General features: G+C 43.3%; 1 protein-coding gene across 1 annotated transcript in view; it reads left to right on the top strand.

Moving 5' to 3' along the window:
* The window catches only part of CRHBP (corticotropin releasing hormone binding protein), a 43937-nt gene extending 21979 nt beyond the window's left edge, over positions 1-21958 (top strand). The window contains exons 4-7 of the mRNA XM_063963701.1: positions 4256-4466; positions 9812-9960; positions 15636-15756; positions 18739-21958. Coding sequence (XP_063819771.1) covers positions 4256-4466; positions 9812-9960; positions 15636-15756; positions 18739-18893 — 636 coding nt within the window. The 3' untranslated portion in view covers positions 18894-21958. The remainder of the gene's footprint in view (positions 1-4255; positions 4467-9811; positions 9961-15635; positions 15757-18738) is intronic.
* Positions 21959-23243: the final 1285 nt, after the last annotated feature.

The following is a 23243-nucleotide window of genomic DNA, read 5'->3' as shown; positions in this document are numbered from 1 at the left end:
AGTTCAGACACTGCCAGCCTGAGTCAGGTCATTCCCCTCATCAGGCTTTTGCAGAAGAAGCTGGAGACATTGAAGGAGGAGCTAAAACAGAGCAATTCCGCTAGGCATGTGGGACTTGTGGATGGAGCCCTTAATTCACTTAACCAGGATTCACGGGTGGTCAATCTGTTGAAATCAGAGCACTACATTTTGGCCACCGTGCTCGATCCTAGATTTAAAACCTACGTTGTATCTCTCTTTCCGGCAGACACAAGTCTGCAGAGGTTCAAAGACCTGCTGGTGAGAAAATTGTCAAGTCAAGCGGAACGTGACCCGTCAACATCTCCTCCTTCACATTCTCCCGCAACTGGGGGTGCGAGGAAAAGGCTAAGAATTCCGAGCCCACCCGCTGGCGGTGATGCAGGGCAGTCTGGAGCGAGTGCTGACATCTGGTCCAGACTGAAGGACCTGCCAACGATTACTGACATGTCGTCTACTGTCACTGCATATGATTCTCTCACCATTGAAAGAATGGTGGAGGATTATATGAGTGACCACATCCAAGTAGGCACGTCAGACAGTCCGTACGTATACTGGCAGGAAAAAGAGGCAATTTGGAGGCCCTTGCACAAACTGGCTTTATTCTACCTAAGTTGCCCTCCCTCCAGTGTGTACTCCGAAAGAGTGTTTAGTGCAGCCGCTCACCTTGTCAGCAATCGGCGTACGAGGTTACTTCCAGAAAATGTGGAGAAGATGATGTTCATCAAAATGAATTATAATCAATTCCTCCGTGGAGACATTCACCAGCAGCAATTGCCTCCAGAAAGTACACAGGGACCTGAGATGGTGGATTACAGTGGGGACGAATTAATAATCTGTGAGGCGGGGGATGTACACAGTGAAAGGGCTGAGGAATCGGAGGATGATGATGAGGTGGACATCTTGCCTCTGTAGAGCCAGTTTGTGCAAGGAGAGATTGATTGCTTCTTTTTTTGGTGGGGGCCCAAACCAACCAGTCATTTCAGTCACAGTCATGTGGCAGACCCTGTCGCTGAAATGAGGGGTTTGTTAAAGTGTGCATGTCCTGTTTATACAACATAAGGGTGGGTGGGAGGGCCCAAGGACAATTCCATCTTGCACCTCTTTTTTCTTTCATTTTTCTTTGCATCATGTGCTGTATGGGGACAATTTTTTTGAAGTGCCATCCTGCCTGACACTGCAGTGCCACTCCTAGATGGGCCAGGTGTTTGTGTCGGCCACTTGTGTTGCTTAGCTTAGTCACACAGCGACCTTGGTGCGCCTCTTTTTTTCTTTGCATCATGTGCTGTTTGGGGACAATTTTTTTGAAGTGCCATCCTGCCTGACACTGCAGTGCCACTCCTAGATGGGCCAGGTGTTTGTGTCGGCCACTTGTGTCACTTAGATTAGCCATCCAGCGACCTCGGTGCAAATTTTAGGACTAAAAATAATATTGTGAGGTGTGAGGTGTTCAGAATAGACTGAAAATGAGTGTAAATTATGGTTATTGAGGTTAATAATACTATGGGATCAAAATTACCCCCAAATTCTATGATTTAAGCTGTTTTTTTAGGGTTTTTTGTAAAAAAACACCCGAATCCAAAACACACCCGAATCCGACAAAAAATTTTCAGGGAGGTTTTGCCAAAACGCGTCTGAATCCAAAACACGGCCGCGGAACCGAATCCAAAACACAAAACCCGAAAAATGTCCGGTGCACATCACTAAATATATTAGGCAAAACCAGTGCTGGTGGCTGCCAGTCATAAAATATGTGGCCAAACAGAAGCAAATCTTGTCCCTCACCACACAACTGACCCTAAGGATGACATATAAACGTGATCTACTTAATGTAATATTTCTTTCTAAATTTCTCAATAAGAAATTTTTGGCCTAGGGGTGCCGTGAAAAAAAATCTGATATTCTAGGGCGCCGTGATTCAAAAAAGTTTGGAAATCACTGTACTATAGTATTGTGATAATGACAACTGGTTATGTCTTATGGAGGTGTGGGTAAATTTACTATTGTTTGATTTTTTATTTTTGGTGATTTTGGATTCGATTTGCATTCAATTCTGCATTTGGAGATTTACTGAAGGCAAAGCCGAATATAAAATATTTTCCCACCCAAAATCAAATAACGGCAAAACATGGGGGGTGATTTACTAAGAATCGTTCTGGGCCTATTTTGCTTTTTTTTGTAATAATATCGCAATTTAGCAAATTGCAAATTTACTAAGGAACAATTTGCATGTAAATCGCAAGTCAAATGTGACTTTGCACACCAAATTGCACCAATTGACCATATGTATACACATATAACTCCTCTCCGCAAATGCCGGAATCCAGTGGCATCACAAGGTGCGTGCGGGGGGTGCGGCCCGCACCTGGGTGTCATCCGCTGAGGGGTGACACCAAAGTGCCGGCTCCTGCTCAGTGACAGGAGCCGGGTGCTGCACTGTAACATTACGTGCAGTAACTCGGCTCCTGTCACCATGCCGGAATCCACGTTGTTTCTGCCATTTGCGGAGCCACCAGCCAATCAGCAGCCACTTCCATGGGAACAGGACTGTGAGTGCCCTGGCGGTCAATCAACATCCAGGCTGCTGTTGATTGACAATCATGGCACTGTACAGAACGGGTCCTGTGCATGCGCAGATGCCTCACCATCAGAGATGTATGCAATCCAGAATTAGAGGATCCACAGCAGCTTCTTGCAAGTGATATGTTTTGTTCAATAGAAATACATAGGGGGTAATTCCAAGTTGATCGCAGCAGGATTTTTGTTAGCAGTTGGGCAAAACCATGTGTACTGCAGGGGAGGCAGATATAACATGTGCAGAGAGAGTTAGATTTGGGTGGGTTATTTTGTTTCTGTGCAGGATAAATACTGGCTGCTTTATTTTTACACTGCAAATTAGATTGCAGATTGAACACACCACACCCAAATCTAACTCTCTCTGCACATGTTAAATCTGCCTCCCTGCAGTGCACATGGTTTTGCCCAACTGATAACAAAAATCCTGTTGCGATCAACTTGGAATTACCCCCTTAGTGAAGTGTTTGTTCTATTTCATTTGATTATATATTCGATTTTATAAGTGATGTTATGTTCCATTTTCAAATGGATATACTAAACTGAACATAAATTGACTAGCAAAACGTGAACAGCATCAAATTTGATTATGAAAATGAAATAAAAATAGAATCGTAGTAAATGTGTGATTTGTGAGTGAAACAGAATGGCAATTCGGATTCGATTTCAGACGGTTTAAATCAAATTTATAATCTAATACAGAATCGAACATTAGTAAATATACCCCTAGATGTGAATTATCAGCAGGCAAAAATTCTCTAGATAAAGGGGTTATTCAGGTTTGTTAGCAAACCAAGAAAGTTGCATGGTAAATACCTGCTGCTTTATTATTACACTGCAAATTAGATTTCAGTTTGCACACACCCCACCCAAATATGTCTCTCTCTGAACATGTTACATCAGCCCCACCTGCAGTGCAAAGTGGTTTTGCCCAATTGCTAACTTTCTTTCCCAATGGATTTAGGCCCTAATTCCGAGATGATTGTAGCTGTGCTAAATTTAGCACAGCTACGATCATTCACACTGACATGCGGGGGAACGCCCAGCACAGGGCTAGTCCGCCCCACATGTCAGTGCCGCACCCCCGTAGAAGTGCAAAGGCATCGCACAGCCGCAATGCCTTTGCACTTCCAGAGTAGCTCCCGACCAGCGCAGCTTTAGCGTGCTGGCCGGGAGCTACTCGTCGCTCCCCGGCCCGCATCGGCTGCGTATGACGTCACGCAGCTGCTGCAGGCCACTCCCCGCGCGGTCCGGCCACGCATGCGTTGGCCGGACCGCACACACGAAACGGCGGCCAAACGCCGCCGTTCCACCCCTCCCGCCCAGCGACCGCCTCTGCCTGTCAAGCAGGCAGAGGCGATCGCATCCCCACTACGGCCTTCGGCCGTCTGGCATGCGCAGTGGCTACCCGTTTGCTCAGCTGCAATAAAAAGCAGAGAGCGAACGGGTCAGAATGACCCCCTTAAATTCTGCCAATTATTTAAGGTCAGACAGACATAATATATGTGAGTGTAATAATTTGTGATTGCCTTTAGTAATACTCATATCACTGTAGATTTGTCAAATCATCACAAGTAAATATTCTAAAAATATATATTAGTTTTTTTACTGATATGTTGATTTCTATTGACAGCGAATAATGATTGTTGTCAACTCATGTTAGGTTTTTGACGGCTGGATAATTAAAGGAGAAAAGTTCCCGAGTTCTTTGGATCATCCTCTGTCCACTAGTGAACGTTACACAGATATCTGTGAAGATGGCAACATGCAAAGCATCACGAGGTCATCTCAAAATGTGGCAATGATTTTCTTCCGAGTTCACAAGCCAGGCTACGGCTTCACCCTGACAATACGTAAGACTCCGAAGATGTTCCGTAAGTTGTCTCTTTTTCCTAGAAAATTCATTTCACAGAGTTGCCAGCATAATCTTTCATCTCTTCAGGAAATTAAATAATTAAATGAGTGCTAGAACAATCTGATAAATGTCCAGCCAGAATTAGCTATTGATTTCTCAGATATAGAGCTTGCTGTATAGCAGTAAATACAATTTACAGTATAATGTTCTAAATATGATGTGCAGTTAGGACTGAAGTGACTATAGTGCATCCTAAATACTTATTGTTGTATGTCATTGTTTATAATCCAGTGGCTGCTAAAGTCTGAGCAACACAATAAGAATAGGAAAAGCTGATGGATAGGCAGAAATTTGCAGATTGCGAGCAATGCCTTTTTTTCTCACTTTTTAGAAAGCCAGGGGGACGTGCACTATGACCCAAATGCCTAAAAAGTGAAAGAACACAAGGAGATTCCTAAGAATGAAGGCCATTTAGGACTTTATCCAAATAGAAAGGGTCACATTATCCCTTATTCTCTTGCAGACAGAAGTTTCCTAAAGGGAAAAGGTGATAAGAACCTTAATCACCACAACAGCAGGGATAGTTATTTTTTTTTCTGGGCTTTGCCAAAGCCTCACTCAAGCCTCAGAGAGAAAAGACCATGAATGCCCCCTGTAATGCTGCTTACATGCGTAATGCTCCCTGCAGTGCTGCTTGCACGCATAATGCTCCTCTATAGTGCCGCTAGCACACACAATGCCCCCTGGTGTGCTGTTAACATGCATAATGCCCCACTAGTGTCACTTGCACACATGATGCCCCCTACAGTGCTGCTTACACATATAATGCCTCTAGTAGGACTTACCGCCCTACATGCTTGTCGCCAGGGGTTTCTTGCTTGTTGCCAGGTGTTACATGTTCGTTGTCAGGGGTTTCTTGCTCGTTGCCAGGGGATGCATGCTCATTGCAGACAGAGACCCTGTGGCGCAGGCGGTGGGCTGGTGGTACTGTGTACCACCACCATATTTCTTAATGGTACTCCGTACCACCCCATACCACCCTACTTTCAGCACTGACATAGACTCCCCGCACCTTTCACAGAACTCTAGTCACAGGGCCGGATTAAGGCTGGTGGGGGCCCAGGGCAATGTAGGTTGTGGGGGCCCTGATTTCTCCTATTTCTGACCTAGTAACCCTCCCTGACGAAGGTTTGTGGGGAAGAGCAGGCCTGAGTAATAACGGTATCTGTCTCCCATCACACCGTAGGCACCTCCGTCACAGCGAGGAGACCAGGGCTGGGGCAGCGAGCTCCAGGCCCGGGCTCCTCACTGCTAAAGCCCCCACATGAACCATCTGCCAGCTCCCATCCCCCCGGCCTCCACCAGCCCCTGCTCTGCTCCTTACCCTCCTCCTGGATCAAGTAGGCGGCACAGTGGTGGAGAACACTGCGGGGTGGAGGCAGACAGGATTCCTACTCGGGGTGATGGGATGTGGCAGCTGTAAGGCAGTAGACCCGTCTGCCATAACCGCTGGTGGTGGCGCAATTACCCCGGCTCTGCATTCACTCTGACTGTGTAGGAGTACCTCTGCAGCCGCTGTTACTGAACAGCTGTGCCTCCAAAGGAAGACTCCTGCAATTCAAAATGCAGTGTGTGGGGGCCCCTAATGTGTGGGGCCCCCGGAATGGCTGCCTCTGTCGTCCCTGACTTAGTCTGCACTGTCTAGTCATATTGCACCTACTCCAGATAGATTTCCAGTTATGCAGGCATAAAATCAGTTTTATTGTTAAGATCCCATCTTCATTTCACACACCATTAGCCTCGACAGAGCCGGCCCTAGGCATAGGCAGACTAGGCAATTGCCTAGGGCATTTGGTATGCTTAGGGGCACCTGCAGCTTCTGCTGATTAAAATTATATGCGGCATGCCTATATTCTGTGGAAACACTGTAATGTAGCATTTTGTATGCAGATACAGCCGCAGTCGCACACAGAATATAGGCATGCTGCATATCATTTTAATCAGCAGAAGCTGCTTGTGCATCCTAGCCACATAGTAATGCAAATAAGATGCATTTTCATAAACAAAAGGTGCCCCAACGTTAGCAGAGCTGCCAGCTGACTCATGCCAGGCATCTCCTGCAGAACTAGCGGCGGTACTAGGGGGCACCAGCCAAAATCTTGCCTAGGGCATCATATTGGTTAGGGCCAGCTCTGAGCCTCGATGTACAGTAATCTATATCTTACTTTCTAGGGATGGACATCGAACATCGATTTATAGCAAAAAACAATGTTCAGTAAACAATATTGTTATATTTATTTGGTGGGGGAGGTAGGTTAGCATCAATGATAATGACAAGAGCCCAATATTTGTCCTTAATCAGTGATTTTATGACCCTTCCCAGTGACATAATGCCATGAGTCATGGGGATGGGCCGTGATTCGCTTCATAACACCCATGTCCCGCCTACTTTGCACCAAAATTGGGAGAGTAGAGAAGTATGAATTACAGAGCACAACAGTCAATTCCCCTAGGATTGGATTGTGGTCCCCACAATCCTTGATATGTTTATTCCCTGTAGATAAAATGTAATCTGCCCTAGAGCAGTACAAAATCACAGAAAGATTCATCTTAGAAGCTAGTATAAAATATAATAGAAGTGGTTGGTGCTGATCACATATTCATTGTGGCCTTACATTGGGCAGTTATATGACAAAGAGTGGGTGCTTTTTATAGGCGTTTCTATCATGGGTGCAATATGTGCGGTGTACATGTGCCACTGGGTCCAGGGGGCCCACACCGCGCATACTGCACCCATGTTCTTTTATACTTACCTTTCCGGGGTCCCATGATGGGGCGCTGCAGCTGCGTCAAAAATCGCTTCCAAAATGGCCGCTGTGCATGCGCAGTAAGAAATTTGTCACCGGACCATGGCGGGCGCAGTAGACACCAGCATCGTGGAGAGGAGGGGGCCCACCCGGAGTCTGCACACAGGCCCCCTCCTCTCTTAAAACACCCCTGGTGCTGTTATCAATTTTAGGGATGAGTTTGGGGTGCTGCGCCTCCTAGGTTGGTGTGGCCAGGCTACTTTGGGGTGGGATACTATAACATTTTATTTAGCACTTTTTTAACACTTTCAATTACTTAGCACTTTTTCGCCTGTGTATCACCTTTTAATACATAGCTTTTGCTTCTTTCTTATTAGTACTTACTAACACCCCAGCCTTTATCTGGTGTGCTGCCCTGGGGTGGCTGGCCTTCACTGGCTTTTGTGGGGTTCCACGTTCCGTACTTAAACTTTAGTATGGAGACCTCCAGTATATCTTTGCAAATATATACGTATAACTAAAATCTCTGAATTTTCTATTACCATATAGAGTTCAAGTCTGGTTTCTGATTCCCATTGGTGTGCTCAGGAAACCCCCATTTGTTTCTTGTCTAGAATAACCCCTCCCTTCTCAGCACCTGGGGGAGATTTGCGAGATTGATTGAGCGGGTTCCATACTATATATCAGGGACGTGTAGTCGGGGGAGACAGTGCCTCCCCTGTGATTAATGATTAAAATAATACAAAGAAGATACTTATGACACATATTCTGTGTGATAAGCATGTTCTTTATTTTATACTAATCATTTTAATTCATTAAATTAGTTTAGGAGGCACCGATAGCAGTGCCTCCCGTAGAAAATGGGAACGGGGATAGAGCGGGGGGGGGGGGGGGGGGGCAAGCAGTGGGATTTAAAAGCCCATTGAATAAAGTGAAGAAAGCAGCACTAGTGTAAGTGCCTCGTTGACAGGGACGGGCTTTCAGCGCACATCAAAGCACGCCCCTGTCAGCGAGGTAGATGTGATTGGATCCACTGGTCCAATTGCCCATATGAGGCAGCGGGACAAGGAATTAGGAGCTGACAATGATTACAGTCAGGACCCCTCTCTTCATTCCCCCCTGGCTCCTCTCCTGCTGCTAGTGGTGGGAGTGTCACAGGAGCCGCCCGCGCCTGGTGATCTCCTCTGTTACCCTGCAGCTGGAAGCACCAGGGAGGGGAGAGAGCCAAGTGCAGAGACAGCGGGCCTGGAGGCGGTGCCAGGAGGCCCAGAGCTGGAGGTGCATAGTGCAGAAGCGGCAGCCGGCACTTTCCTCCCCCTCTGCCCTCTCAGGCAGCAGCCTCATCAACAACACCGGTGCCTGCTGCACTCTCCCAACGGCAGCTCTATACAGGACCGAGATGAGCGGGGCTGGGGAGTGGAAAGTGACTGGAAATAGTGTGGGCATTGGGGTAGCTCACCCCCACATCTGAGACAGGGGGCATTTTGTGTAACTGGCACAACAGGGGGCATTTTGTGTAACTGGCACTACAGTGGGCATTTTGTGTAACTTGCACTACAGGGGGCATTTTGTGTAACTGGTACTAAAGGAGGCATTACATGTAACTAGCACTACAGGGGGCATTACATGTAACTGGCACTACAGGGGGTATTTTGTGTAACTGGCACTACAGGGTCATTACGTGTATCTGGCACTACAGGGGGCATTACGTGTAATTGGCACTACAGGTGCATTACGTGTATCTGGCACTACAGGGGGCATTACGTGTAACTGGCACTACAGGGGGAATTACATGTAACTGGCACTACAGGAGGCATTATGTGTAGCTGGCACTATACTGGGGCATTACGTGTAACCGGCACTATACTGGGGCATTACATGTAACTGGCACTATACTCAGTCATTACGCCTAACTGGCACTATACTGGGGGCATTACATGTAACTGGCACTATACTGGGGCATTACATGTTACTGACACTATACTGGGGGCATTAAGTGTAACTGGCACTATACTGGGGGCATTATTTGTAAGGCGCACTACTGTGTGGGCATTATATATGAGGCTCCAAATTGTGTCTGTAGGGGAGTGATAATATGGTATATATATTTATAATTCAAAACATAATATATAGTTGCGAGTGCACGCCCACTTTCCTAGAAGCGTGCACATGAGAGTGGAGGGTGCTTCAAAAGATCTCGCTCAGGGTGCTAGTAGGCCTGGAGCCGACTTTGGTAGCTGTCTGGGTACTTTGGGGTCGTCCTGTAATCACAGTATATACACAATGGCTGCAGTACCAGCCCACCCCCCATGTACTCTAATGTATCTGCTGTTTGTATTTTTGTGGTGCTGGGTATGTACTAGAGAAGCTAGTGCCTCCCAAGCCATTGACCTCACAGCACATCACTGCTATATATACACCATAAACACTGTCTGCTGGCACATCTGCTGAACTACATTTGTTGATATTATTTTTTTATACTGTACTGATGTTGATATTATCATTTGTAATACAGTAGCAATCTAATAATCTTATTTGGTGGATTTGTTTCCTTCAGCATGTAATGTGATATCACAGTCACCCAGTGGGAAGTTCACCATGATCATCCCCCATCAACACAGAAACTGCAGCTTTTCTATCATATATCCAGTTGTTATAAAAATATCGGACCTAACACTGGGCCACTTCAATGAGCTACAGATAAAGGTATGAAAATTGTCATTAGCAAATTCAACTTTAACATAAGGGAAGCTTTAAGTGACATTGACTGGGAAATGTTGTTTCAAGGCAAGAATACTACAGAGAAATGGGATCTATTAAAAATGCTGCTCGCTAGTTATACTCGTAAATTCATTCCCATGGGCAGCAAACAAAGGAGTATTAATTCCAAACCATTGTGGCTTAACAAAAAGATTAAGGAACTAATGGCAAAAAAGAGGCAAGCTTTCAAAAAGTATAAATCGGACAGGAAGGTGGAGTCATTCGAGTACTATAAGGATTGTACCAAAATATGCAGAAAAGAAATCAGAGCGACTAAAATAGAAACGTAAAAGCTAATAGCAAATGAAAGTAAATCAAACCCCAAAAAGTTTTTTAAATACATTAGCAGCAAAAGATTAAAGAAGGAGAGTATAGGCCCTTTAAAAGGCAATTTGGGTGTCCTAATCAAAGACGACAATGACATAGCGGGAAAACTAAACAAGTTTTTCTCATTTGTATTCACAAGAGAGGACGAGATGGCGGGATTGACACATAACTTCAGCAATGATAATGTCCCACTGCTTAATGCGTATTTAAGTGAGGAAATAGTCTGTGACTAATTTAAAAAAAAATAAGATTAAAAAGTCAACTGGTCTCGACGGAATTCACCTAAGGGTTCTCATGGAGCTACACTCCGAATTAGCAAGACCCCTATACTTGATTTTCAATTACTCACTTACATCAGGCATGGTCCCCAAAGACTGGCGTATAGCGGAAGTAGTGACGATATTTAAAAAGGGAATAAATCTGAACTGGGTAATTATAGACCAGTAAGTCTTACATCTGTAGCAGGGAAAGTACTGGAAGGTATTTTAAGAGACAGAATACAGGAGTTCCTTGAAACCAATAAGGTTATTAATAGGAACCAACACGGATTTGTGAAGGATAGATCATGTCAAACTATTGGTGCCCATACAATTGTGAGATGTCTGGACCGCATCTGTGTGATAAATCGCAGGATTATATGCACATCTAATGTACTGTACCATGCAACGCGATGCGTGGCCACGCCGGTCGAATCTTGCATATCAAGATCTTATGTGCTGCACTTAATATTTATGCGATCGCATGCTGTTTTTACCACATTCGATTTATCGCACTTCGACATGCTATCTGTGAGGTATTAATCTCACTTCCGGACATTTCCGTATTTGAGGTATTTAGCTCACTTCCTGGACACTCCCCTCCACCTTGGTCGCAAGGGGCATGCGATAAATTGCATGATTGTCTGCGCATCAAATGTACAAAAAAAGCACTTTCAATGTGATTTATCGCAATGTGAGCATCAAGGGAAACCGGGCCCGATATCGCATCGCATGCAGTCGCACAAGTATATGGCCAGCATAATTTAATAGGCTTTTATGAAACGGTTAGTACGACCCTAGATCAGGGTAAAGAGGTGGATGTAATCTTTTTAGACTTTGCTAAAGCTTTCGATACAGTACTTTCGATACAAATTAAGAGAACTTTGGTTAGGGAACACAATATGCACTTGGGTTAGAAATTGGTTGGACAAAAGGAAGCAGCAAGTGGTGGTAAATGGAACGTTTTCGAATTAGACTGAAGTGGTGTGCCACAATTATCTGTACTTGGACCACTATTGTTTAACATTTTCATAAATAATCTAGAAGTAGGTCTAGAAAGTACAGTGTCAATATTTGCAAACGATACCAAACGTGTAAGGTTATAAATTCGGAGGGGGATGCTAAGTCTCTACAGAATGACTTATTTAGATTGGAAACATGGGCAGCAAAATTAAGAAGGTGGTTCAATATAGACAAATGTAAGGTAATGCACTTTGGTAGCAAGAACAAAAATACTACTTACATACTAAATGGGGAGAAACTAGGGGATTCTGTACTGGGAAAAGATTTAGGTGTTCACATAGATAACAAACTTAGCAGTAGTATCCAAAGTAGGAATGTAACATAAAAGGCAAACAAGGTATTAGCATGCATAAAGCGGGAAATTGATGCAAGGGATGAGAGTGTTATACTCCCATTATATAAATCACTAGTGAGGCCACATCTCGAATACTGTGCAGAACTATGGGCACCATACTACAAAAAGGATCTCCTGGAACTAGAAAAGGTTCAAAGACGGGTGACCAAATTGATTAAGGGGATGGAGACACTAGAATACGAGGAAAGGCTTGATAGGCTAGGCATGTTTACACTAGAAAGAAAAGGAGAATAAGAGGGGACATTATCAACATTTACAAATATATAAGGGGTCAATACACAGAGCTAGAGGGGGACTTGTTTTTGATAAGATTATCACAAAGGACACGTGGATACTCGCTTAGGTTAGAGGAGAGGAGATTTCGCACACAGAGACGGAAAGGTTTCTTCACAGTAAAGACAATACGTACTTGGAATTCCCTGCCTGAGAGAGTAGTAATGGTGGACTCGATCACTACTTTAGTCTTAAAAATATTATAGTGTAGGAGATCACTAACAGGTTGAACTCAATGGACAAATTGTCTTTTTTCAACCTCAGAAACTATGTTACTATGTATTACCACTATGCGTGCCCCTGTCTGATGATAGTGGGATAGAGAATCAGGCACAGCACTGTCCTAACTGGTACAAAGTAGAATTATAGTACAATGTACAGCAACTGGTATTTTACTGAATTTTATTTGTACTATGAATTGTATAACAAAGTAGCATACAGTATTCAGTGGTGGCTATACTGGCAAATATCCATGGGCCCACAAGGTGAAGGGGGCACGCCCCAAAATCAGTCACTAAATACTGTTGAATAAATAAGTAATTTGGCAATTAACTTCTGTGTACACAGTACTATTAAGTTACTATTCAGTTTAATTAGAGTTGTGACTTTTAATAAAATGATACGATGGCCCCGGGGATCAGCAGTGCTATGTGTTTCACAGCCGTCACTGCACTCAGGGCCTAATTCGGGTGGTGTTTCAGTATGCCGACTGTCGGGATCCCGGCGCACAGTATACCGGCGCCGGAATACTACACCCCCTAATTCAGATCTGATCGCTCCTCTGCGTTTTTGCATAGGTCTGCGATCAGATAGCCACTGCCCATAGAGAGTGAAAACCCACCTCGTGCAAGTGTGCAAAAGCATGCGTATGCTGTGCAAAAACTTTGCCAGGCAGTGGACATCTCAAATCCGTTCGCACCTCACTCATCATCAAATGGTTTTTCCAGTCTGTGCAGTCTGTGCATAGCCCAGGACTTACTCCTACCGTGTTATAGAAACAGGCTGATCGGGGCTGGAGCTGACGTCACACACCCTCCCTGAAAACGCTTGGGAACGCCTGCGTTTTTCCTGACACTCCCAGAAAACGTCCAGTTACCACCCACAAATGTCCTCTTCTTGTTAATCACCTTACGTACGACTAGCCATTAAAATTTTAGTACCATTCCATCGCTGTTGGGGCTCACGTGTGCGCATTGCGGTGCATACACATGCGCAGTCTATCGATAATCGGTCACTGTGCGATTTCGCACAACAGCGATCAGGTCTGAATTAGGCACTCTGGACACAGCAGCACTCAGATTCTCCCTCTTGTATAATAAGCCCGCCCACAGACTGTGTACATAGCCAATGGGAGCCTGGGGGTGGCTTTTACAGGAAGGAGAGCTGAAGCTGAGTGCTGCATCCCCAGTGCAGCCGTGCCTGTGAAACGCAGCGCTGCCGATCCCAGGGGTCAGGCAGCCGTCACACATATTTCATGCAACATTAAAGGTATGTGTATATGTTTTAAACCCCCCCCCCCCCATGTTATGTTGTTATGTGTGGTGTGTACTGCAGCCCAGGGGTAGCAGCTGTCACTGATAACAACTAGCAGTTGGGTACGAGGAGCTGATACTCTTACAAAGCTTTGACACTATCTTGACGCGCTGCCTCGCATATTTCTAATATACTTGATAAGAAATTATTAGAATATGATAAAACATGTAGACCTAAGGTTGTATAGAAATCAAATAGGAGGCCCACCTTGAGAGGTTTGCCAGGGCCCTCCTCTACAAACAGAACATTACAGTAGCCAAAAGGTAAACAGGACACAAGTAACAATTAGTACCACAGATCTCAGTACACAATACAGATGGTAAGCAGGTGAGCGGCTAAGGTAGGGACATGTTATCAATAGCGATGGTGACATTAGTAATTTAAGAGCCAGCGGAAGGGATGAGCAGCTACAAACAGGTGGAATTCCTGAAGATGGATAGTGGGTGGGTGAGGGCTGTTATTGAAGTGCAAGAGAAAAGGGGCGAGAGAACAGGAGAGAGCTCCTAGAAGCTTACAATCTAAGGGGTCAATCCAATTAGCCACAATGATATCGCAGGAACGAACCATCACGGAAGTGGCCGCACTTTACAGCGGCCCGAACTAGCTCAAAAGTGCTCACTGCCCCATAGGGTAGCGAATAATTTTGAGCAAATTCAGGCAGAAACCAGTCTGTGGAGGGTGCAAGACAGGGTGCTGTTACCGGTGATGAAACACTGCGGCAACAGCACTTTGCACCCTTCACAGTTAATTGGATTGACCCCTAAGGCTTACAATCTATATATACATATGCACAGATGGCGACACTCAGGGATATGTAACAATGATGACAGGACCACCTGTTAAAATTAATATTTCAAAGTAGGATACATTTTCATCAGGACAAAGATCCCCTCTCAGTACAGTTCAGTTTCATATAGTGCAATGTTGCTCTGCTTCCCTATAACCAATCATGGAGCTCACTTCCTCACATTAGCACTACACTGCTGCAAGCCATTCATTGTTGGACTTGCACTGGACAGATACAGACAAATTGCAGATTACTTTCAAATTTTGCACCTAAATACAATGCAAGTAAATGAAGCACATCAAAGGGAAATTTAGCATGAGGTGGTTTCTGTTAAAGAGAGGGGATGGCCATCGACCATCAATGTTTATAAATCATCAATACTTTATGGTCAATATCAAATAGTTTTGTCATCGATAGCAGAGAGCCAATGGTTCTCCACCATCAATGGTAGAGACACCACAATGGCTGTTTTTTCCCCTCTGCTTAATGCTTGGTATGGAGCCTAGCTCCACTCCCAATGTACCCACAAAACCATGCCCCCAGGCTCTGATTGGTTGGCGGTTTACTAATCCATAGCACTGGGATGACCATCAGTGGTTGAAACCATGGTTTACATGTAAGGTCAACCACTAATGGTAACATCGATAGTGACCATCGATGTTTAACCCACTGATGACCATCTCTATGATAGAGCATTTCAGACAGAGAAACTCAGTACTTTTGTCTATGCACTTTGACTATTATTTACAGCAGTTGGAGCCATTAGGTTTTGGATACAGTAAATATACTGAGATGAATATGTCCAGTCCACAGAAATATTTATTTGTGTCTATGGTGCTATTTGTAATTATTGGAAGTTATATGCATGTTGTGACATTAATGAGCTGCAGTTCAGTTTTGATTTATTGATATATTTTAATAAAATTGTTACAGTAGCAGCCTTGGTGTTTTTTGTGTTGATAACAGCTCTTTTAATACTCTTTTTTTTTTTTACAATGTTAGTAAATGAACCCTATTCTTTTTATGGGTGCCCTAAATAAATACAGTATACACCTCCCTCCCCCAGAAGCCACCACCAAAAGGCTGCGGCGGAGCGGGAGACTTTGTGGAACTCTTGGGAGGTGCTGGTCTAGATCCATCCAATATGTTTCCTTTGGCAGATCTCTGTCACTCATTCCATGGCTCCGGTAAGTAATTCTTGCACTAAAATATATCATTACGAGCATAGCATACTGTATTTCATGATTCTATATGTTGTAAAACAATAACATCCTCATGTGTGAAAGATGCTTTTTTTAAATATATTGAGGGTAAAGTTACTGTAGGTGAATACGCTACTGTAGAATTCTGACCCTGAATATATAATGTCATTCAGGGCTATGGGGCTTATTTATCAGTTTACTTTAGATAGGTGGCCGTTACTTAGGACAATCTTTTTCAGAGCTGACATATCTGGTCTATTCATGAAGCAGTGAAAAGAGTGGAGAAGTGAGCCAGTGGAGAAGTTGCTATGACAACCAATCAGCTGCTCTGTATAATTTTATAATATGCAAATTATAAATGTTTCTTCAATGCTGATTGGTTGCCATGGGCAGCTTCTCCACTGGCTCATTTCTCCACTCTTTTCACTGCTTCATGAATAGACCCCATAGACTTGTGAAAAGCTGCTGTCCTAGTGAGTTTTAAAAGCTTGACACTGCCAGGTTCATTCATAGCCAGTGTTTCTGCACATGCAGGGAGAGGCTCTGAGAGGAGGGGAGTGTATACTACTGTAATTACCCAGGGCTTGTTGGAGGGTCCCGGCCTGGGTCAGCAGCTAAGGGGGGGCATTGTCCTCCTTTTGCAGCTCTGCTGGGGGGACACCTGTTACCCTGTGTGGCCGTTTGTGCCCCCTATGTGGAATAACAATTTTTAGTTTTAGTTTCTAGGGAGCGTGGCCACGCATCCTGGAATTTGGCCATGCCCCTACCAGTACCCTGGCCTGTGAGAACTGGAAGAAGACAGGAGGCTCTAAATGGTTCCATCTTCACACTCCAAACTTTCAATAGTTAAGAGGGGTTGGGATTGATTTGCCAACGTTCAGGATGCCGGCGGTCAGAATACCGACCGCTAGCATCCCAATGGTTAGAAATCTGTCAGGGAAAAGTAAGTATACCTACCTTCCCCTCCTGGCCGCCTAACCCTAAACCTAACTCTCGCCCCCCCATCCCCCCCTACACAGCCACACAGCCTCATCCTAATCCTCCCCGGTGGCACCTAAACCTATTTCCCCCTTCCCACAGCCTAACCCTAACCCTTCCATCTGCAGCCTAACCCTAGCCAACCCTCCCTGGGAGATGCCTAGCCCTAGCCCTACCCGCATAGCTAAGCACAACCCCCACCCCTGTGGCTTTCATCTCCGGCATGGCAGTGGCTGCTCATTTGGCATCCTGGCTGTCGGGATTCCAGCCCTGGGCTGGAGACCCTAGTTATGATGCCGGTATCAGCATTCCTAATAGTGTCAGGATTTTGGCGTCGGGATTGTGACTGCCGGGATCCCGACCACCAAGATCCTGACCAGATCCGTTTAAGAACATGCAAACTCCATCTGAAGATGGCATTAGCTTTTAATGGTGATAGCTATTGTTCCAGACCTCAAAATGGCTGCCTCCATTAGGCATAATTGATGGGTACACTATTTGTGAAGTGGTGAAAGACTAATTTGTATATGAAATACCCCTAATATGTAGCACTGGGCACATACGCATTTTTATACATATAATTTGATTGAGAAACCATTACCTAGGCTGTGGTATTTATCATTTAAATTCATTGGGGCCTATGATCAAACCTTTCTGCATTGTTAATCATGCAAGAACTGCAGCTTATGCAAAATTATCACTAAATGAAGTAAAACAAAATGCCAATTAGGTCCCTATGTTACCTGTGAGTTTTGTAACCCCTCCACATACTCTCCACCATAGAAAAAATGTCAGTGTATATGGTAACTATTCCATGTGGGGGCAAGTGTAATTAGAAAAAGAAAAAAAACAGTACTGAGAGGCATCCATTAACAAAAGCTGACGAATCTTACTGCCATCTGTGTTATCGCTAGCTCTATGGTGCTGAATTAATTAGGCGATTGTGCCTACCTTCCATCATAGTTGTTAACTTTCTGTCTTCCCCTTATGGGAGGGGAAGCCCAGGTTGGCACAGGAGGTGGTGGTGCGCAGGGATAGGGGGGGCAGCATATGGAGGGGTTTGGGCACAGCATATCGGGTGAGGACATGTCATCCACGATCATGTCAACACCACGGCCCAGCTATACAATGCTATACTGCCATTGTATAGTGGGGGTGTGTGGCTAAGATGTGATCCAGCGTGAATCGCATGAACAGCTGCGCAGTCCGCACACTTCACATGGTAAGTGGCGGCTGGGTGGTGGTGGGTAGTGACTGGCTCTGGGAGACTTGCCTACTGTTGTGGTGTGGAGAGTAAGCAAATGTTAGGGAACTCCAGCACAATTGTGTAAGACCCATAGAGCCAACGGGAAGGTCTTCTGCCTATAGCAGCTGCCCGTGGTTCCCTTAGTGTTTGATGTACACACCAGTACTTACAGATATGTCCTCTTATAACTTGGCACATAATGCATAAGTGGTAAAGTTTGTGGTTGGGGCAAATAGTAGTGGACCATAGAGATGATAAGGCGTATAGGGTAACAACACACACACACACACAACGGTGCAGGTGCCCTGTTTTGGACCTACAGTATATGTTTATTTCAGTGTGGTTATTTAGGCATTCATTAATGATAATAGCTCCACTTTCAAAAACAGAGTGACTATGTGCCTAATTTAGACCTGATCGCAGCAGCAAAATCTTTCTCTAATGGGCAAAACCATGTGCACTGCAGGTGGGGCAGATGTAACATGTGCAGAGAGAGTTAGATTTGGGTGGGGTGTGTTCAAACTGAAATCTAAATTGCAGTGTAAAAATAAAGCAGCCAGTATTTACCCTGCACAGAAACAATATAACCCACCCAAATCTAACTCTCTGCACATGTTACATCTGGCCCACCTGCAGTGCACATGGTTTTGCCCATTAGAGAAAGATTTTGCTTTTGCGATCAGGTATTAATTAGGATCAATGCAGGATGGAGTTGCAGTAAAATAAAGTGTTCCTTTCCATAGCCCAAATGAAGATTGGCTGCGACAACAGTGTTGTACGAATGGTTTCTAGTGGCAAATTTATCAATCGGGTGACATTTGAGTACAGCCTGCTAGACAGACAACTGGAACGGCAACAAGGCAACAGTGTGGAAGAGGTCTGCTCACCACTTGATTGATCGGGTGATTTTTTTTTTCTAATAACAAAATGTTATTTACAAATAAATGAGTTACTCATAATCTATTCATTTGTAACTATCTATTGTCCCTTCTGTTGTTCCATGAGCAATGTATAAAATATGTATAATTTTCTATGTTATTTTTTTATAACATTGGCTCTTTATATTTTAGAGCAAGGTGACAATTAAAAAAATTAACTGCACTTATTTGCCAGGGGTGTAAATCTCTTATGTGAAATATAGTTCTGGTAGTATGCCAAAGCAAAATTATGGGTGAGATTAATTGTATAGCACTGCATAGTATGCTTGAACTATATAAATACAATTATTATTATTATTATTATTAATAATAATAATGTGGGGAAATTTATCATTCTAAAAATTTGAAGTAGGGGAGTAGCCTGCGGCAGCCAATCTGTTTCTAGCTATCATTTATATAGTACACTCTAGAAAATAATAACTACAATCTGATTGGTTGCAATGGGCAACAACTCAACTTTTCCTTTTTAGATGGTTTTATGAATTTCTTATTATTAATAATAATAATGATGATGATGATGATGATGATGATGATAATAATAAGTACATTTATATAGTTTCAGTATACTATGTGGCGCCTTATAATTGGACATCAGTTTGCGTTCCAGCCCTACACATTTATGGTGGTCAGTATAGTATAAAGTCCATGGAAATTATACAATCAATCATAAGTACTATATAAGTGCAGAGTTTAGCAGAGGTCGTATCATAACTTTATAAGTTAGTTGTGCACCACGGCAGCTATGTACTGTATATAATGTAGTTATGTATACTCCTATATTTCATACACTGATGTCATGTTTGCATACTTGCATTGTACAGAATACTTCCACACAACAGAGATTAGCTACCCACAATGGTATTCAAAATAAAAATGTGAAATAACAAAATATGAGTTCTTACTACATATAGTAAAAATGTATTCTGTAGAACAGGGAGGAGTACAGAAATAATGTTGAATACAATACAAAATTATTTCAGAAAAAAAGGCAAATATGACCTCTAACCGCTATTTTTATTGCTGCATAATTCAAAATTTCGCTTTGAAAAAGTCTGTACTTTATAGTAATTTAAAAATATAATTTGAAACCTATTTCATCCTCTTTTGTATTTAAAGTAGGATATTTGATTGTCATTTTCATTTTGCAAAATCAATCAGAATCTGTATTTAAATTGTCATATGAAATGTGCAATAGACTGAAACATCCTTAATATATGGATGAAGGTTAATCAAAATGCTTATAAATATTGTCCCAATCCTAAATATAGCAATGCCTTTTATCATTTCTTTCATTCACCCTTCACAATTGCAGAGACGTTTGACTTAGCCCTGAAATATCCACTTAGTAAATCAACACTGTGATCAGGGTCTCTCTTTTAGTTGGGTTCAGATCCAGGCGGATATAACCTAGGGGATGCAGGGCTGCAGCCCCCTCCTCCCAAGTAAAATCCATCATCCTCAATGAGTCAGTGAGGCTGTTGCTGAAGCTGTCCCTAGAAATCAGTGTTTCTGCGCATGTGCCAGTTATGGAGCCTGCTGGAGCAGTCACCGGGGCTGTGGACTGCCGCACAGCTGTCCATGCCCCCTTCCCCCCCCGATCCGAGATGTTCATATCCATTATACATTTCTTCTCCTTTCTAAACCACTTTGCTTCTCATTCTAAAATACAGGTTGAGTATACCTTATCCAAAATGCTTGGGACCAGAGGAATTTTGGATATCGGATTTTTCCGTATTTCGGAATAATTGCATACCATAATGAGATATCATGGTGATGGGACCTAAATCTAAGCACAGAATGCATTTATGTTTCATATACACCTTATACACACAGCCTGAAGGTCATTTTAGCTAATATTTTTAATAACTTTATGCATTAAACAAAATGTATGTACAGTCACCAAATTCATTTATGTTTTATATACACCTTATTCTCACAGCCTGAAGGTCATTTAATAGAATATTTTTAATAACTTTGTGTATTAAACAAAGTTTGTGTACATTAACCATCAGAAAACAAAGGTTTCACTATCTCACTCTCACTCAAAAAAGTCCGTATTTCGGAATATTCCGTATTTCGGAATATTTGGATAAGGGATACTCAACCTGTATACAGTATACGACAGCATTAGTATGCAATATAGTATCCAATATAAAGAAAGGCACAAGGAGAATGTCAATTTATAAGGTGAGTGGATAGTAGCCCAAAAAGAAAGGAAGCTTAAATCATTACATAGTTAATGTTTTCCCAAACTTGGTCTTCAAGGCTCCCTAACAGTCCAGGTTTTAAGGATATCCATTCATATGCAGAGATTTTATAATTAAACATGGGACAGAATGTAACATGTATCGCATATTGCATGCATTACATACCATCACCTATCGCTGGCATAGCAGCATTTTGTTAACGCCACATACGTGAATAAAAGCACAAAGGACAGCTCTTCTGATAAGAACTGTACTTTGCATTATGGGGACTTTTGCGATATCCGCTGTGGAAAACTATAATACATATAGGGAATGCATCAACCCTCTGGAAACTGCACTTTTCAGAAGTTTGACCGCATTTTTGAGGTTAGTACATCCCACCCTCTGTGAGGTACTAATTAAGTAATCTGTGCTTAAGCATGTATATCCTTAATCCTTAAAATTTGGAGTGTTAGGGTGTCTTAAGGACCAAGTTTGGAATTCACTGTATTAATTAATGGGACCTCAATGTAGAAAATATACGATCAGTACTACAGAAATCCCAGATGACTTAAAATATCTGTAATCATTTATAGCCTGTTAAGTGCATCATTCATTTTAATACACATTTTCCCAATGAACACTGAAGTGACAAGATCAAAACTCACTAATGATAAGCAAAGACTTCAAAGTTCGAGATTTACAGTATACAGCCTAGCTCTGGATATTATGGTAAAAGCCTTTATCAATGTAAAACAAAAGTTTTGTTTATGTACAATAATAGGTTATTTATTTGTAATTATATGTTTGTAATAAAAAGATTTCAGACATTAATAAATATACACACAAATATAGTATTTAAGCGGTTTCATTTCTTTCTTTCCTGTTCTTCATTCAAAACAAACAGAAAGTAAACAATTCTTGCATTACAGCTGAATATTGTCAGGCATAAGGCTGGGGGGGATCTGGTTAGGATCCCTGCGTTCGGAATCTCGACACTGCTCGCATCCTACTCGGGATGCCGAGAAGGATCGCAATGCAGGTACCGGAATCCCGCACACTGGTATCCCAAATGTAAGTATGCCAGGGCTGCTGTGGGTCAGGCCACAGTGGGGGTGTTAGGTTTAGGCTGCGGGGAGGGACGGTTAGGGTTAAGCTGTGGGGAGGGGGGGTTAGGGTTAGGCTGGGGAGGGACAGTTAGGGTTAGGCTGCGGGGAGGGGGGTGTAGGATTACACACCACTGGGGAGGGATAGGCTGCAGGGAGGGGGTTAGGGTTAGGCTACAGGGGGAGGGCTAGGGTCAGGAAAGTTGGGGATTAGGGCTAGGGTACTTACCAAACAGGTGTCAGGATCATGCGTGTCAAGATAACGCTGTCTGTATTCTTACCACCGGCATCCCAAGTGCCAGGATCCTGATACTATCCCATGGATACAGCAAAAAGTGGCTATGCAGGCGTCACCATGGTTTGCATGCATTGTGCTAACATTAAACATTAGAAACTCGTATTTTGGCTGTGATTAAGTATGCCACACATAGGAAAAAAACTCCAAAATGAGAGAATCACCTCTCTCACATCCCAACTTTCACAGCTGGAACGCACGCACAAACATTCTCATTCTTCACAAGTTCTACCCCAGATACAGAGTGTCAGGGGAGAACTTCAATCCATTCTCACTGAATGCACAGAAAAGTCTCTTAGATACTTAAACAAAAAATTTTATGAAAAAAGCAACAAATCAGACTCTCTTTTAACCTCTAAACTTAAGGCAAAGAGAGCTTCCCAAACCATATTTGCCATCCGCAATGGTCGGAATGACCTTACTTATGACCCAGGTCATATCAACACATCTTTCTTCAATTATTACAAATCCCTTTATAATCTTACTGAACCTGAAGCCGGCCCCGCCATGCCATCAGCATTAGCACAAGAATATTTAGACACTTGCCATCTTCACAAACTCTCGACCTCGGCTATCACTACACTAAACTCCCCCATTACCCCACGAAGATCTAACCTAGGAATAAAATCACAAAACCTGTTTAAAGCACCGGACCCTGACGGGTTTCCCATGTCCTATTATAAATCTTTTTCAGGGATTTTGGTCCCTCACTTGGTCGAGGTC

Source organism: Pseudophryne corroboree, chromosome 1 (genome assembly GCF_028390025.1).
Source record: "Pseudophryne corroboree isolate aPseCor3 chromosome 1, aPseCor3.hap2, whole genome shotgun sequence".
In the NCBI taxonomy this organism is placed as follows: domain Eukaryota; kingdom Metazoa; phylum Chordata; class Amphibia; order Anura; family Myobatrachidae; genus Pseudophryne; species Pseudophryne corroboree.
This window is presented reverse-complemented; position numbering and strand designations above follow the sequence as displayed.